We start from the raw sequence: 13,279 nt of genomic DNA on the forward strand, positions 1-13,279 counted from the left end.
GGATAGAGAAATAGTAGAAGGGGCTGCAAATTGAAACTTGGGAATCATTAGCATGTAAGTTGGGAAATAGATATGATGGGCCATGGAGCAGGAATCGAATGCAAGAAAAGAGGACCAAAGATAAACCTTTAGAAGGTCCAAGTACCTAAGGACTGGGGAGAGGAAGATTATTCAGGGGAGACGGAGAAAGTACAATCAGAGAGGTCAATGAAATCTGGAAAAGAATGAAAATGTGGAAGTCGGTTAAAAAAAAAAAAGCATCTGAAAGACAACTTGTAAATCTTGTCTAATGCTGCTATAGCCCAATGGGATAAGAACTGCATTTGGCAATGAGATGGTGGTCCTTTTTAACTTAGCAAGAGCATTTTCATTCAGGTGGGTGTAGGGGTCATATATCAGTAGATTCCCAAATTTATTTCATACCACTTGGATCATGTCACCACCCCCTCCAATATCCTGCGAGGCCTCCTTATTGCTCAAGAATAAATTCAGCCACCTTTTATACACCAATATGACCCTGTAAACCAAAAACTATTTGAGATAGGTCTCAATCAATTCACAAGTTTATTTTGCCAAGGTTAAGAACATGCCAAGAAGAAAAGAACACAGAATTTATAGAAACAGTCTGTGGTTTGTGCCTTTCTCCAAAAATAATTTTGAGGGCTTCAACATTTATAGGAGAAAAGTGAGCTGGAGGGGATAGTGGGAGGGCATGGTAATCCACACATTGCAAGAGAAAGGGGGAAGGTAAGGAAATATTCAGTTATGTATTCATCTCATGCTCAGTAAATCTATTTTCCTTTCACAACCCCAACCTACTTTTCTAATTTGGTTCCTCCCTGTTCTCTTTTGAAATAATTATAAAAATAACTACTATATATTTACTGCCTACTGTATGTAAGATTCTGTGCTTGAAAACCTACTTATACTTTCTCATTTTTAAGCCCCATTCTAGCACTGGCATCAGTAAACTATGGCCTGCTGGCAAGCCACTGTTTTTATAAATAAATTTTTATTGGCACACAGCCACATCCATTTGTTTGTGTATTGTCTATGGCTGTTTTCATGTCACAAGGGCAGAGCTGAGTAGTTGCAACAGAGATCTGCAAAGCTTAAACTATTTACTATCTGGCCCTTTACAGAAAAGGATTGTGGATCCAATCCCTACCCTAGTCAATGCTGGAGGGGGCCTGCCAAGACGTTATCCACCATCCCCTAGCTGCCTGAGTCACAGCTGTTAAGGGCCTACAGCTGCTCCCTTCACTGCCTTTGGCCAAATGGGGGTTATGCTCCCCCATACTCTGGGGCAGTCCACAGCCAAAGACTGCCTAATATAAAAGGCTAGCCCCCTTGTCTTGAGGTGTGGCCTAGTCTGTGGCTCAAGTTATGCTTCAGAGAGCTTCATGGGATAAGGCTGAGGCCAAGTTTCCAGTAAAGATCACATCCTTACTTACCTCCCTCCTTTGCCCCAGCCTGCTTCCCTCATTCCCCTCTGCCTCAGAGCTCTCCTCAATGAAACACTTGTAAAACGATCTTCTTTTCAAGCTGGGGAATCCAACCTAAGGCTCTCACAAGCCTGCAACCTGGGAATTACTGTTCTACTTTATAAAATAAGGAAACTGAAACCAAAGAAAGTTAAATACCTTGTCCAAGGTTGCATAGTCATTAAGTGACACACCTAGGATTCTGAAGCCTGTGCTCATTCTGCCACATTACACAAACTCTCCTTCACTTATTTCTCATTCTAGCCTAACTTGCTGACTTCAGTATGCAGGTCAGGTCCTGCCTCTCTGTATTTGATCCTGCTGTTCTCACAGCTTGGGTCCTCCTCCCAACTCTGTGTATCTGAATCCTTCTTGTCTTTCCAAATCCAATTCAAATCCCACTTGTAAAGCACGGTCTGATCCTATCTCCTATTGCAAGTGTGGTCAGTTTTCTTCCAGTTCTCCATAGAGCATGCCCTGTGTCTCTCTTACGACATGTACTGCTTTCTCCCTTCGATCCAAGCTTATTTATTCACCTATTCTGTCTCACTCACAAGAGTGAAACATGGAGAGGAAGATCAATGTGTGATTCATATGTCCATCTTCCAAAAATCTTAGCACGAAATCTTTCCTGATATGGGTGCAACCATCCCCATTACCATACAATGCCAATGGATGCATAATATTTCAAAGAAAGCAGATTGTCCAAAGGTTCAAGTTAGAGCCTGCTGGCAATCCTCTTTTCCTGGGAAAACCCAAATGTGCTCTCCTGGACTCCCAGCCTTAGTTCAAGGAGAATTAACTTATCTTTTCTGTGCTCAGAAAAGCAGAGAAAGAATTCGAGTTAAACTTCAGCCTGCCTCTGTTCTCTCCCATTGAGTATCAGTTGTGTAAGTATCAGCCCCACTACCTGAAGTCGCCCTTCCCCAGGTCCCAAGCTGTGGGGTGGCAGACTACTTTCTGAACATTTCCTGGGTCAGTTAGCATGGAATTTTCCCAGAATCCTTGAGTCATATTAGGAAGACCAACAGATACAAAGAACTTCTCAGCCTCCTTGAATATTCTCTGTGCATCCCAGGCCTTGGAAAAGAGAACAGTATTAATTCCAGCATCAAAATAACAGCATTCTTAAATTAAATAAGCCAGGCACTGAAAAACAAATACCACATGTTCTCATTTATGTGTGGAATCTAAAACAATGGAACTGGTAGAAGCAGAGAGTAGAATGGTGGTTACAGAGGCTATGGGGTGGGGGCAACGGGGAGATGATGGCCAAAACGTACAAAGTCTCAAACAGGATGAATAAGTTGGTTTTATTTTTTTGAGATCTATTGCACAGCATAGTAAATATAGTTAATAATAGAACATTGTACACTTTGAAATTGCTAAGAGAGTAAATTTCAAATGTTCTCACTGCAAAAAAAGTATGTGAAGTAACTGATATGTTAATTAGCTTTAATTATTTTTCATTGTATTCATAAATCATGAAATCACCTTGTACCCCATAAATATATACAATAACAAATGTCAATTTACAATAAAATTTTAAAATGGAAAAAAGTGCTAATATCATTTTTAAAATAGCAGCATTATTTCTGCTGGATATATACATTGGCATAACCTTTCCAAAAGGTAATTTGATAACACATATGGATAGCATTTGAAATTTTTCTCTTTGTCTCAGCAATGCAGTCTCTAAGGAACTAACCTAAAAAATTATCAGAAATTAGATTCAACAATTACATTGGGAATTATTTTTAATAGAGAAAAAAGTTGAAACGACCATCAGAATGGTTAAATAAATAATGATACCTTTGAAAAACAGAATAATGTGCAGCCACCCAAATTATATTTATGAAAAATTTTTTGGTTTATATCCAAAAGACAGGCAATAACAAATGCTGCTGAGGGTGTGGAGAAAAGGGAACCCTCCTACACTGTTGGAAGGAATGTAAGTTAGTACAACCACTATGGAAAACGGTTTGGAGGTTCCTCAAAAAAGTGAAAATAGAGCTACCATATGATCCAACAATTCCACTGCTGGGTATATACCCAAAAGAAAGGAAATCAGCATTTTGAAGAGATATCTGCACTCCCATGTTTGTTGCAGCACTATTCACAATAGCCAAGATTTGGAAACAACCTAAGTGTCCATCAGCAGATGAATGGATAAAGAAAATGTGGTACACATACAAATTGGAATACTATTCAGCCATAAAAAAATGAAATCCTGCCATTTGCAACAACACAGATGGAACTGAAGGTCATTATATTAAGTGAAATAAAAACCAGACACAGAAAGACAAACATTACATGTTCTCACTTATTTGTGGGATCTAAAAATCAAAACAGTTGAACTCATGGACATAAAGAGTGGAAGGATGGTTACCAGAGGCTGGAAAGAGTAGTGGGAAGGTGGCAGGGGCAGGTGAGGATGGTTAATTGGTACAAAAAAATAGAAAGAATGAGGCTGTGTGTGGTGGCTCAGCACTTTGGGAGGCCAAGGCAGGCAGATTGCTTGACACTAGGAGTTTGAGACCAACCCGGCCAACATGGCGAAACCCCGTCTCTACTAAAAATACAAAAATTAGCTAGGCATGGAGGTGCACACCTGTAATCCCACCTACTTGGGAGGCTGAGGTGGGAGAATCGCTTGAACCCAGGAGGCAGAGGTTGCAGTGAGCTGAGATCGTGCCACTGTACTCCAGCCTGGGTGACAGAGTGAGATCCTGTCAAAAAAAAAGTCTACTATTTGACAGCACAACAGGGTGACTATAGTCAATAATAATTTAATCGTACATTTAAAAATAACTAAAAGAGTATAATTGGATCATTTGTAACTCAAAGGAAAAATGCTTAAGGGGATGGATGCCCCCATTTTCCATGATATGATTATTATGTATTGCATGCCTGTATCAAAACATCTCATGTACCCCATATACCTAGTATGTATCCATAAAATTTTTTTAATCTGAGAATTTTAATTGATATTATAAAATACAATTTAATAGTAACTAAAAAAGTAGAATATATGAACCACTTAATGAGGTAGTACATGAAAATGTTAACAGTAGACTGAGTGTGATTATTAATACTGTTTTCTTGTTTTAATTTTTTATATTCCAAGTAAAACACAACTTTTCTACTCAAGCCAATAATCATTGATTGATCTCCTTCAAGGGGAAAGGCCCTGTATTAGACTCGGTGGAAGACATAAACTATAAGGTGGACCTGAAGGCATAGGCTTTTGGAATCAAAAAGGCCCAGATGTGGCATAGCAGCCAGTGGGTAGTTGGGCCTTGGCTTCATGATCTGTAGGAAGTCCAAATTTTCACAATGTTCTGGAACTAAAAAGAGGCAGCAGTAGGCATGTGCCACCCAGAAAACTCTCCTGGGAACAAGTGTCTCAGGAGCTGACCAAGCCGGCTTAGGAGATAAGACCTACATGAGGTGAGCTAAGTTTGTGTAATTGGCAGCTAGTCTATGAATCAGTTTTAGTAACAGAAAACTTCCTCTGATCTCAAAGACCAGCCAAGTCTGGTTTTTCTCCTCTGCCAGCCCTGGGAATAAGAAACAGGATATGAGCCTATAGATGGTTTAAAAATTAAGGACTTACTGTCAGGCAATTGGTATTGATGAGTATGACATTCTTAAGTAGAATGAACCTATACCAAAACAGTATAGATTAGGAAATACAGTTAACATCTGTTGAATGAACAATGAATGAATGAACAGAAAACCAGGCTGAAATTATTAGGAGTTCTGAGTTCAATCCTTAGTTGCCAATGACTGTCTTTGTGACTTTGGGCAAATCATTTACCTGAGCCTCAGTTTCCTCACCTATAGCATGGAGCTGTCAGAATACCTATCCTGAGTCAGAGATGACAATAGAAGAGATGGGTGTGAAAACCCTTTAGAAAGACTAAAAATCTACATCAAGATGGCCCTATACTGCTGCTCAACTTCAAAGTGGAGCTAGAATAGCTACAAGAGTTTAGAGGCCCTTGCAGTTTCACTTTTTATTCTGCAGTGGACTTTTCCCAGGAGTATGTTATGTATGTGAAGATGTTCATTGCATTGCTTCTTACAGATTTAAAACTATTAACAAGCAAAGATTCAGCAATGCACAAATAGTAAATTATGGTGCAATTATCTGAAGAAATTTTATAAGGCAAATAGAAGTACGATTAGATATTCTACTCAGAAATGTAGAATTTTAGTTGAATGAACAAATATACATAATTATAACCATAATATCATTTCATCAACAGAAGGGAACACAGAGAATTTTTTTTTTTTTGAGACAGAGTCTCACTCTGTCACCCAGGCTGGAGTGCAGTGGCGTGATCTTGGCTCACTGCAGCCTCTGCCTCCCGAGTTCAAGTGATTCTCCTGCCTCAGCCTCCTAAATAGCTGGGACTACAGGCACGCACCACTATGCCCAGCTAATTTTTTTTGTGTGTGTATTTTTAGTAGAGACGGGGTTTCACCATGTTGGCCAGGCTGGTCTCGATCTCCTGACCTCGTGATCCACCCGCCTCGGCCTCCCAAAGTGCTGGGATTACAGCTGTGAGCCACTGTGCCCGGCCTGATAATTTTTTAATTTTAATTTTAATTTTAAATTCAGGGAGTACATGTGCAGGTTTGTTACAAGGGTATATCGTGTGATACTGACGTTTGGGTTTCTATTGGTCCTATCAACCAGATATGAACATAGTACTCAATAGGAAAGTTTTCAGCCATTGCCGCTCTTCACTCCCTCCCTCCTTTTGGAGTCCCCAGTGTCTATTGTTCCCATCTTTATGCCTGTGTATACCCAAGATTAGCTTATAAGTGAGAACATGTGATACTTGGTTTTCTGTTTCTGCATTAATTCACTTAGGATGACAGTCTTCAGCTACATCCATGTTGCTGCAAAAGACATAATTTCATTATTTTTATGACTGTATAGTATTCCATGGTGTATATGTACCACATTTGTTTCATCCTGGGTTCCCACTGATGGGCACCTAGGTTGATTCCATGTCTTTGCTATTGTGAATAGTGCTACAATAAACGCACGAGTGCAGCTATCTTTTTGGTAGAAAGATTTTCTTTTGGGTATATACACAATAATGGGATTGCTGGGTCGAATAGTAGTTCTATTTTTAGTTCTTTGAGAAATCTCCAAGCTGCTTTCCATAGTGGATGACCTAATTTACAGTCTCACCAACAGTGCATAAGTGTTCCCTTTTCTCAGCAGCCTCACCAACATGTTATTTTTTGACTTTTTAATAGTAGCTACTCTGACTGGTGTGAGACGGTATCTCATTATGGGTTTTGATTTGCATTTCTCTGATGAATTGAAAATATTCTCTCCCATTCTGTAGGTTGTCTGTTTACTGCATTGCTAGTTTCTTTTGCTGTACAGCAGCTCTTTAGTTTAATTAGGTCTCACTTGTCAATTTTTGTTTCCGTTGCAATTGGTTTTGAGGACTTATAAATTCTTTGCCTATGCCAATGTCCAGAAGAGTTTTTCCTAGGTTTCCTTCTGGGATTTTTATAGTTTGAGGTCTTGTATTTAGGTCTTTATTCCATCTTGAGTTAATTTTTGTATATGATGATTGGTAGGGCTCTAGTTTCATTCTTCTGCATCATACTTCTATTTGCCTTATAAAATTTCTTCAGACAATTGCACCATAATTTACTGTTTATGCATTGCTGAACCTTTGCTTGTTAATAGTTTTAAATCTGTAAGAAGCAATGCACTGAACATTTTAGCATACATAACATACTCCTGGGAAAAGTCCACTGCAGAATAAAAAGCGAAGCTGCATAACCATATATAGTTAGCCAGTTTTCCTAGCACCATTTATTGAATAGGGAGTCCTTTCCTCATTGCTTATTTTTCTTGACTTTGTCAAAGATCAGATGGCTGTAAGTGTGTGGCTTTATTTCTGGGTTCTCTATTCTGTTCCATTGGTCTATGTGTCTGTTTTTGTACTAGTACCATGCTGTTTTGGTTACTGTAGCCTTGTAGTATAGTTTGAAGTCAGGTAATGTGATGCCTCTGGCTTTGTTCTTTTTGCTTAGGATTGCTTTGGCAATTCAGGCTCTTTTTTGGTTCCATATGGATTTTTGAATAGCTTTTTCCAATTCTGTGAAAAATGATGATAACTTGATAAGAATAACATTGAATCTGTAGATTGCATTGGGCAGTATAGCCATTTTAACGATATTGATTCTTCCAATCAATGAGCATGGGAAGATTTTCCATTTGTTTGTGTCACCTATGATTTCTTTCTGCAGTATTTTGTACTTCTCCTTGCAGAGATTTTTCATCTCTTTGATTAGGTGTATTCCTAGGTGTTTTAATTTTTGTGGCTATTGTAAATGAGATTGTGTTCTTGATTTGGCTCTCAGCTTAAACATTTTTGGTATATAGAAATGCTACTGATTTCTGTGCATTCATTTTTGTATCCTCACACCTTACTGAAGTCATTTACCACATCTAGGAGTCTTTAAAGTTCTCTAGATAAAGAATCACATCGTCAGCAAAGAGAGTTAATTTGACTTCCTCTTTTCTTATTTGGATGCTTTTTGTTTCTTTCTCTTAAATGATTGCTCTGGCTAGAACTTCCAGTACTATGTTGAATAGGAGTGGTGAAAGTGGGCATCCTTGACTTTTTCCAGTTCTCAAAGGGAATGGTTCTAGCTTTTGCCGATTCAGTACGATGTTGGCTGTGGGTTTGTCATAGATAGCTCTTATTATTTTGAAGTATGTTCCTTCGATGCCTAGTTTGTTGAGGATTTTTATTATGAAAGGATGTTAGATTTTATCAAACACTTTTTCTGCATCTATTGAGATAATCATATGGTTTTTGCTTTTAATTCTATTTATGTGGTGAATCACATTTATTGATTTGTGTATATTGAACCAACATTGCATCCCAGGAATAAAGCCTATTTGATTATGGTGAATTAACTTTTTGATGTGCTGCTGGATTCAGTTTGCTAGTATTTTATTGAGGATTTTTGTGTCTATATCCATCAAATACATTGGCCTGTAGTTTGCTTTTTTCATTGTGTCTTTGCCAGATTTTGGTATCAGGATGATACTTGTCACATAGAAGAGTTAGGGAGGAAAACTTCCTCCTCAATTTTTTTGCATAGTTTCAGTAGAATTAGTACCAGCTCTTCTTTGTACGTCTGGTAGAATTCAGCTGTGAATCTATCTGGTCTGGGGCTTTTTTTTTTTTGGTTGGTAGGTTTTTAAATTATTGATTCAATATCAGAACTAATTATTGATCTGTTTAGGGTTTCAATTTCTTCCTGATTCAGTCTTGGGAGGTTGTGTGTTTCCAGGAATTCATCTGTTTTCCCTAGGTTTTCTAGTTTGTGTGCATAGAGGTGTTCATAAGAGTCTTTGAGGATCCTTTGTATTTCTGTGGGATCAGTTGCAATGTCACCTTTGTCATTTCTGATTGTGCTTATTTGGATCTTCTCTCTTTCTCTGTTAATCTAGCTAGAGGTCTTTCCATCTTGTTTATCCTTTTAAAAAACTGACTTCATTTTGTTGATCCTTTGTATTATTTTTTAGGTCTCAATTTCATTAATTCTGCCCTGATTTTAGTTATCTCTTTTTTTCTAGCTTTGGAACTAGTTTGTTCTTGTTTTTCTAGTTCCTTTAAGTGTGGTGTTAGATTATTAATTTGATATCTTTCTAGGTTCTTGATGTAGGCATTTAGCACTATAAACATTCCTCTTAACATTGCTTTTGCCACATCCCAGATATGTTGTTGGTATGCTGTGTCTCTGTTTTCATTTGCTTCAAAAAATTTTTTGATATCTGCCTTAATTTCATTGTTTACTCAAAAGTCATTCAGAAATAAGTTGTTCAGTTTCCAGGTTATTTCATGGTTTTGAGAGTTCCTCTTGGTATTGATTTCTATTTTTATTCTACTGTGGTCTGAGAATATGATTGGTATAATTTTAATTTTTTGAACTTATTAAGACTTGCTTTATGACTGAGCATGTTGCCAGTCTTAGAGTATGTTTCGTATACAGATGAGAAGAATGTATATTCCATAGCTGTTGGGTGGAATATTCTATAGATGTCTCTTAGGTTCAATTGGTCAAGTGTCAAGTTTAAGTCCAGAATTTCCAGAATTTCTTTGTTAGTTTTCTGCCTCAATGATCTGTATAATACTGCCAGTGGGGTGATGAAGTCCCCCACTATTATTTTCTGGATGTCTAAGTCTTTTCCTAGGTTTAAAACTGCTATGTTTATGAATCTGGATACTCCAATGTTGGGTGCATATATATTTAGGATAGTTAAGTCTTCTTGTTAAATTGAACCCTTTATCATTATGTAATGACCCTCTTTGTCCTTTTTTACTGTTGTTGGTTTAAAGTCTGTTTTATCTGATACAAGAATAGCAGCCCCTGCTCTTTTTTGTTTTCTATTTGCATGATAGATCTTTCTGCATCACTTTACTTTGAGCCCATGGGTGTCATTATACGTGAGATGAATCTCGAAGACAGTAGAAGGTTAGATTTTGTTTTTCTCTCCAATTTGCCACTCTCTGTCTGTTAGGTAAAGCGTTCCTGTCGTGCTGTTGTTAGCTGGTTGCTTTGTAGTCTCGATTGTGTAGTTGCTTTATTGGGTCTATGGGCTATGTACTTACTTGTGTTTTGAGGAACCTAGCACATTTAAATAATTAAATCAAAGTAGTAATGAAGATGTTACTTAAAATTGTTTTAAAGATTCTTGTAATATTTTTAACACTAATAACTTTTTAAATATGCAAAAATCCCCTCATAATATTCTTGTTTTTACTATCCATAGAGATTACTGGCTGGTTACTTAGCAATGACAAACTTTGGAAAGAGTGATACCAACCAGTTGACAATTCTACATCTTACTGCTTAATGGAAAACTCAGGTAATCTCCATTTTAAATACCTTCCAATGAGATCAATACTACACCTGCAATTCAAGGTATCTGAGGCCATTGTAAACTGCTTTTCCATGAAAATATAGCTACATAAGAAATAAACTTCAATTAGCTTAAATTTTTTATTTACATGGTTTCACATAAAAATAAAAATAGGATGACATAAAAATAAATGAAGTTGAGAATTTAGATTTAGTTTTTAAGGGCTCTTTTTCCTACCTGGTCCACCATTGCATCAGTAACATCTATGTTTGGTTTCTGTCCAAAGGGAACTGTCAAAGAGTACAGATTTGTCCAAAATCTACCCCACATGTCACCTATTTTTTAAAAAGAATCTGTTAGTATATGACAACACAGCAGAAATGTAGACATAATTCATTAAATACATGGACCATCATTGATACTGTAAATTAGAAAGAGATTTCTATAATCTACCATCCATGGTACAAAATATTACAAATTAAGCTGTTAGTAATTCCTAGTGTTGGCTTCAAAAGAGATCATATAAGATCATCATTCAGGAACTTCTACTAACTGGTAACTAAATTCCACTTTTATTCCTATATTCGTGTACTTAACTTGGTGACTTTGTAAACATCTCAAACAAATGTTACGTTGTATTCCAAGGCCAAGGACCATAAAAAAGAAGATGTATTTAGAAAAAGTCAATCTAAGAGCAGGACCAGAATCCTGGTGCCAAAAAAATGGGGCAACAAACTTCATGAAGAGTACTCCTGTAATCCCAGCACTTTGCAGAGCTGAGGTAGGCAGATCACTTGAGATCAGGAGTTCGAGACCAGCCTGGCCAACATGGTGAAGCCCTGTCTCTACTAAAAATACAAAAATTAGCTGGGCATGGGGACTTGAGCCTGTAATCCCAGCTACTCAGGAGGCTAAGGCAGGAGAATCGCTTGAACCCAGGAGGCAGAGGTTGCAGTGAGCTGAGTTCAGCCACTGCACTCTAGCCTAGGCGACAGAGCAAGACTCTGTCTGAAAAAAAAAAAAGTACTCCCTAAACCTATATTTTGAAACACAAAATTTAGTAGTGATACATGTGAACTCCTATGCTTAAATTTTAAAGAAAAACCTATCCATCATAAAAACATATATGTGACATCAGGCTAAAGCACAGTCCACATTGTAAAAGACCAAAAATGAGCCAACAAATAGTAGGACCTGGCTTCTAAAGCATAAATGTGAACTTGAACTAAATCAATAGAAGTATAGTGTCTAGAACAAAGGTAGTCATGGTACCATGTCTTTCTTTATGTTGGTCAAACCTCATCTAGAGTAACTGTTCATCTCTGAGCATGAAAATTGAGGAGGGACATTGACAAAGTATAGCTCATCGAAATGAGAACAATTATAGAAAAGTGAGGTTTTAAGGAATGCTTGATAATGTATAAGATATTTAACTTGACAAAAGAAAATAGTGTAAACATGACAATAACAATAATAGTCACTAAAATGTATTGCACCAGGTACTATGCTGTATCTTATATGATGGTTCTTTATGAATATCTGGAAGGTCATCTTGTAGAATAAGAATTGACATTCCGGGTAACCTCACAGCATGGAAATAGGACTAATGAATGGAAGGCATCAGAGGGGTGTTGCTTAAGTTCCACATAAGGTAGAATTGTATTACATTGGTTCTATGTAGCAGTATATTAGTCTACATTGGAAGGAAGAAATTATCCCATCACACCAGACAGGTTTAAGCAGAAACTGAATTACTAAATAATGCTTGCCATCGACATTGTAGGAAGGATTTCCATATTACTTTAGAGTTAAAAAGTCTCCACAGGTCCTTTCTCCGCATTCTCTCCTGCTGACAGACACGAGGTTTGGCTGTGAAGGAGATTAGCTTCCAGCAACTTAGTTTGACTACAGTAGAAATGCTATGTATGCATGGCATGAAATTTTCAAATATTTATATTTTATTTGGCCTCAGCTGCTGCGGTGGGAGAGGAGAAGATGGTCACTTTCATTCATTGTTCACTCATACGATTCCAAGCCAAGCACTTTTCAGCAAGAGTAATTGGTGAGGTCTAGAATGAACTTAGGAAGCTTTTGCCCAAGATATAACCTTCTGTTACCCCTGACCACCCCCAGCCAACCAAGCTCTGACAATATGATACTAAAATCTCAAATTCCACCTTAAGAGCTTAGCCAACCAACTTGAATACTAAAAATTATTTTCCCCATTTCCACTCTCATTTGAGCCTGTAATTCTTTCTCTAGTTATCTTGAAAAAACCCTTTATCATTTGAATTGCAGCCAAAATAATAACTCTTTATGTACAAAAAAGTAATACAATAGAGAATTGTTTAAAATAGACTTTTGGTTGAAGAAAATGCTTTCAAAATGCGGTTTCTACAATGTTACTAACCACTTACAGAATTTTTCAAAAGTTTTATATTAAGTCTCACTCAAAAAGGCAATTTTATTGTTAGAAATAACAAAGAGCCAAGTACACGAAGAATTCATGGGGATTCTTACCAAGCAAATGAGCAGGGAGGCATCCAATTGGACTGATATAGGAAGGGTAAGCATTTATCAACTTTGCCCTCACATAGGCATGAAGATGTTCATATAATGGTTTAATCTGAAAAGCCCAGGAAGAAAGTTTAAGACCAAGAGTAATCAATTCTAATTTCCATTCCAGAACACTAGAAATAGGAGATTCTTTAAACAAGTAGAATTTCCCCAAATTATAATTCTTCTTCTCTCAAATTTCTGGAAAATTTAAAAGTATTCCTTCTTCCTAGAACTTGATGATAACTCCACTGCATAAATCAATAAACATACTTGGGAGAACACAGGTCCCAAAATAAAAGCAGATGCAAAAAGTATATAT

General features: G+C 37.2%; 1 protein-coding gene across 1 annotated transcript in view; it reads right to left on the reverse strand.

Moving 5' to 3' along the window:
* The window catches only part of ACE2 (angiotensin I converting enzyme 2), a 45,135-nt gene that overhangs the window by 17,776 nt on the left and 14,080 nt on the right, over window positions 1-13,279 (reverse strand). The window contains exons 7-9 of the mRNA XM_003261084.3: window positions 12,922-13,027; window positions 10,639-10,736; window positions 2,395-2,564 (exon numbers count right to left, since the gene is read on the reverse strand). Of these exons, the coding sequence (XP_003261132.2) occupies window positions 2,395-2,564; window positions 10,639-10,736; window positions 12,922-13,027 (374 nt within the window). The remainder of the gene's footprint in view (window positions 1-2,394; window positions 2,565-10,638; window positions 10,737-12,921; window positions 13,028-13,279) is intronic.

This window comes from Nomascus leucogenys, chromosome X (genome assembly GCF_006542625.1).
Source record: "Nomascus leucogenys isolate Asia chromosome X, Asia_NLE_v1, whole genome shotgun sequence".
Lineage (NCBI taxonomy): Eukaryota > Metazoa > Chordata > Mammalia > Primates > Hylobatidae > Nomascus > Nomascus leucogenys.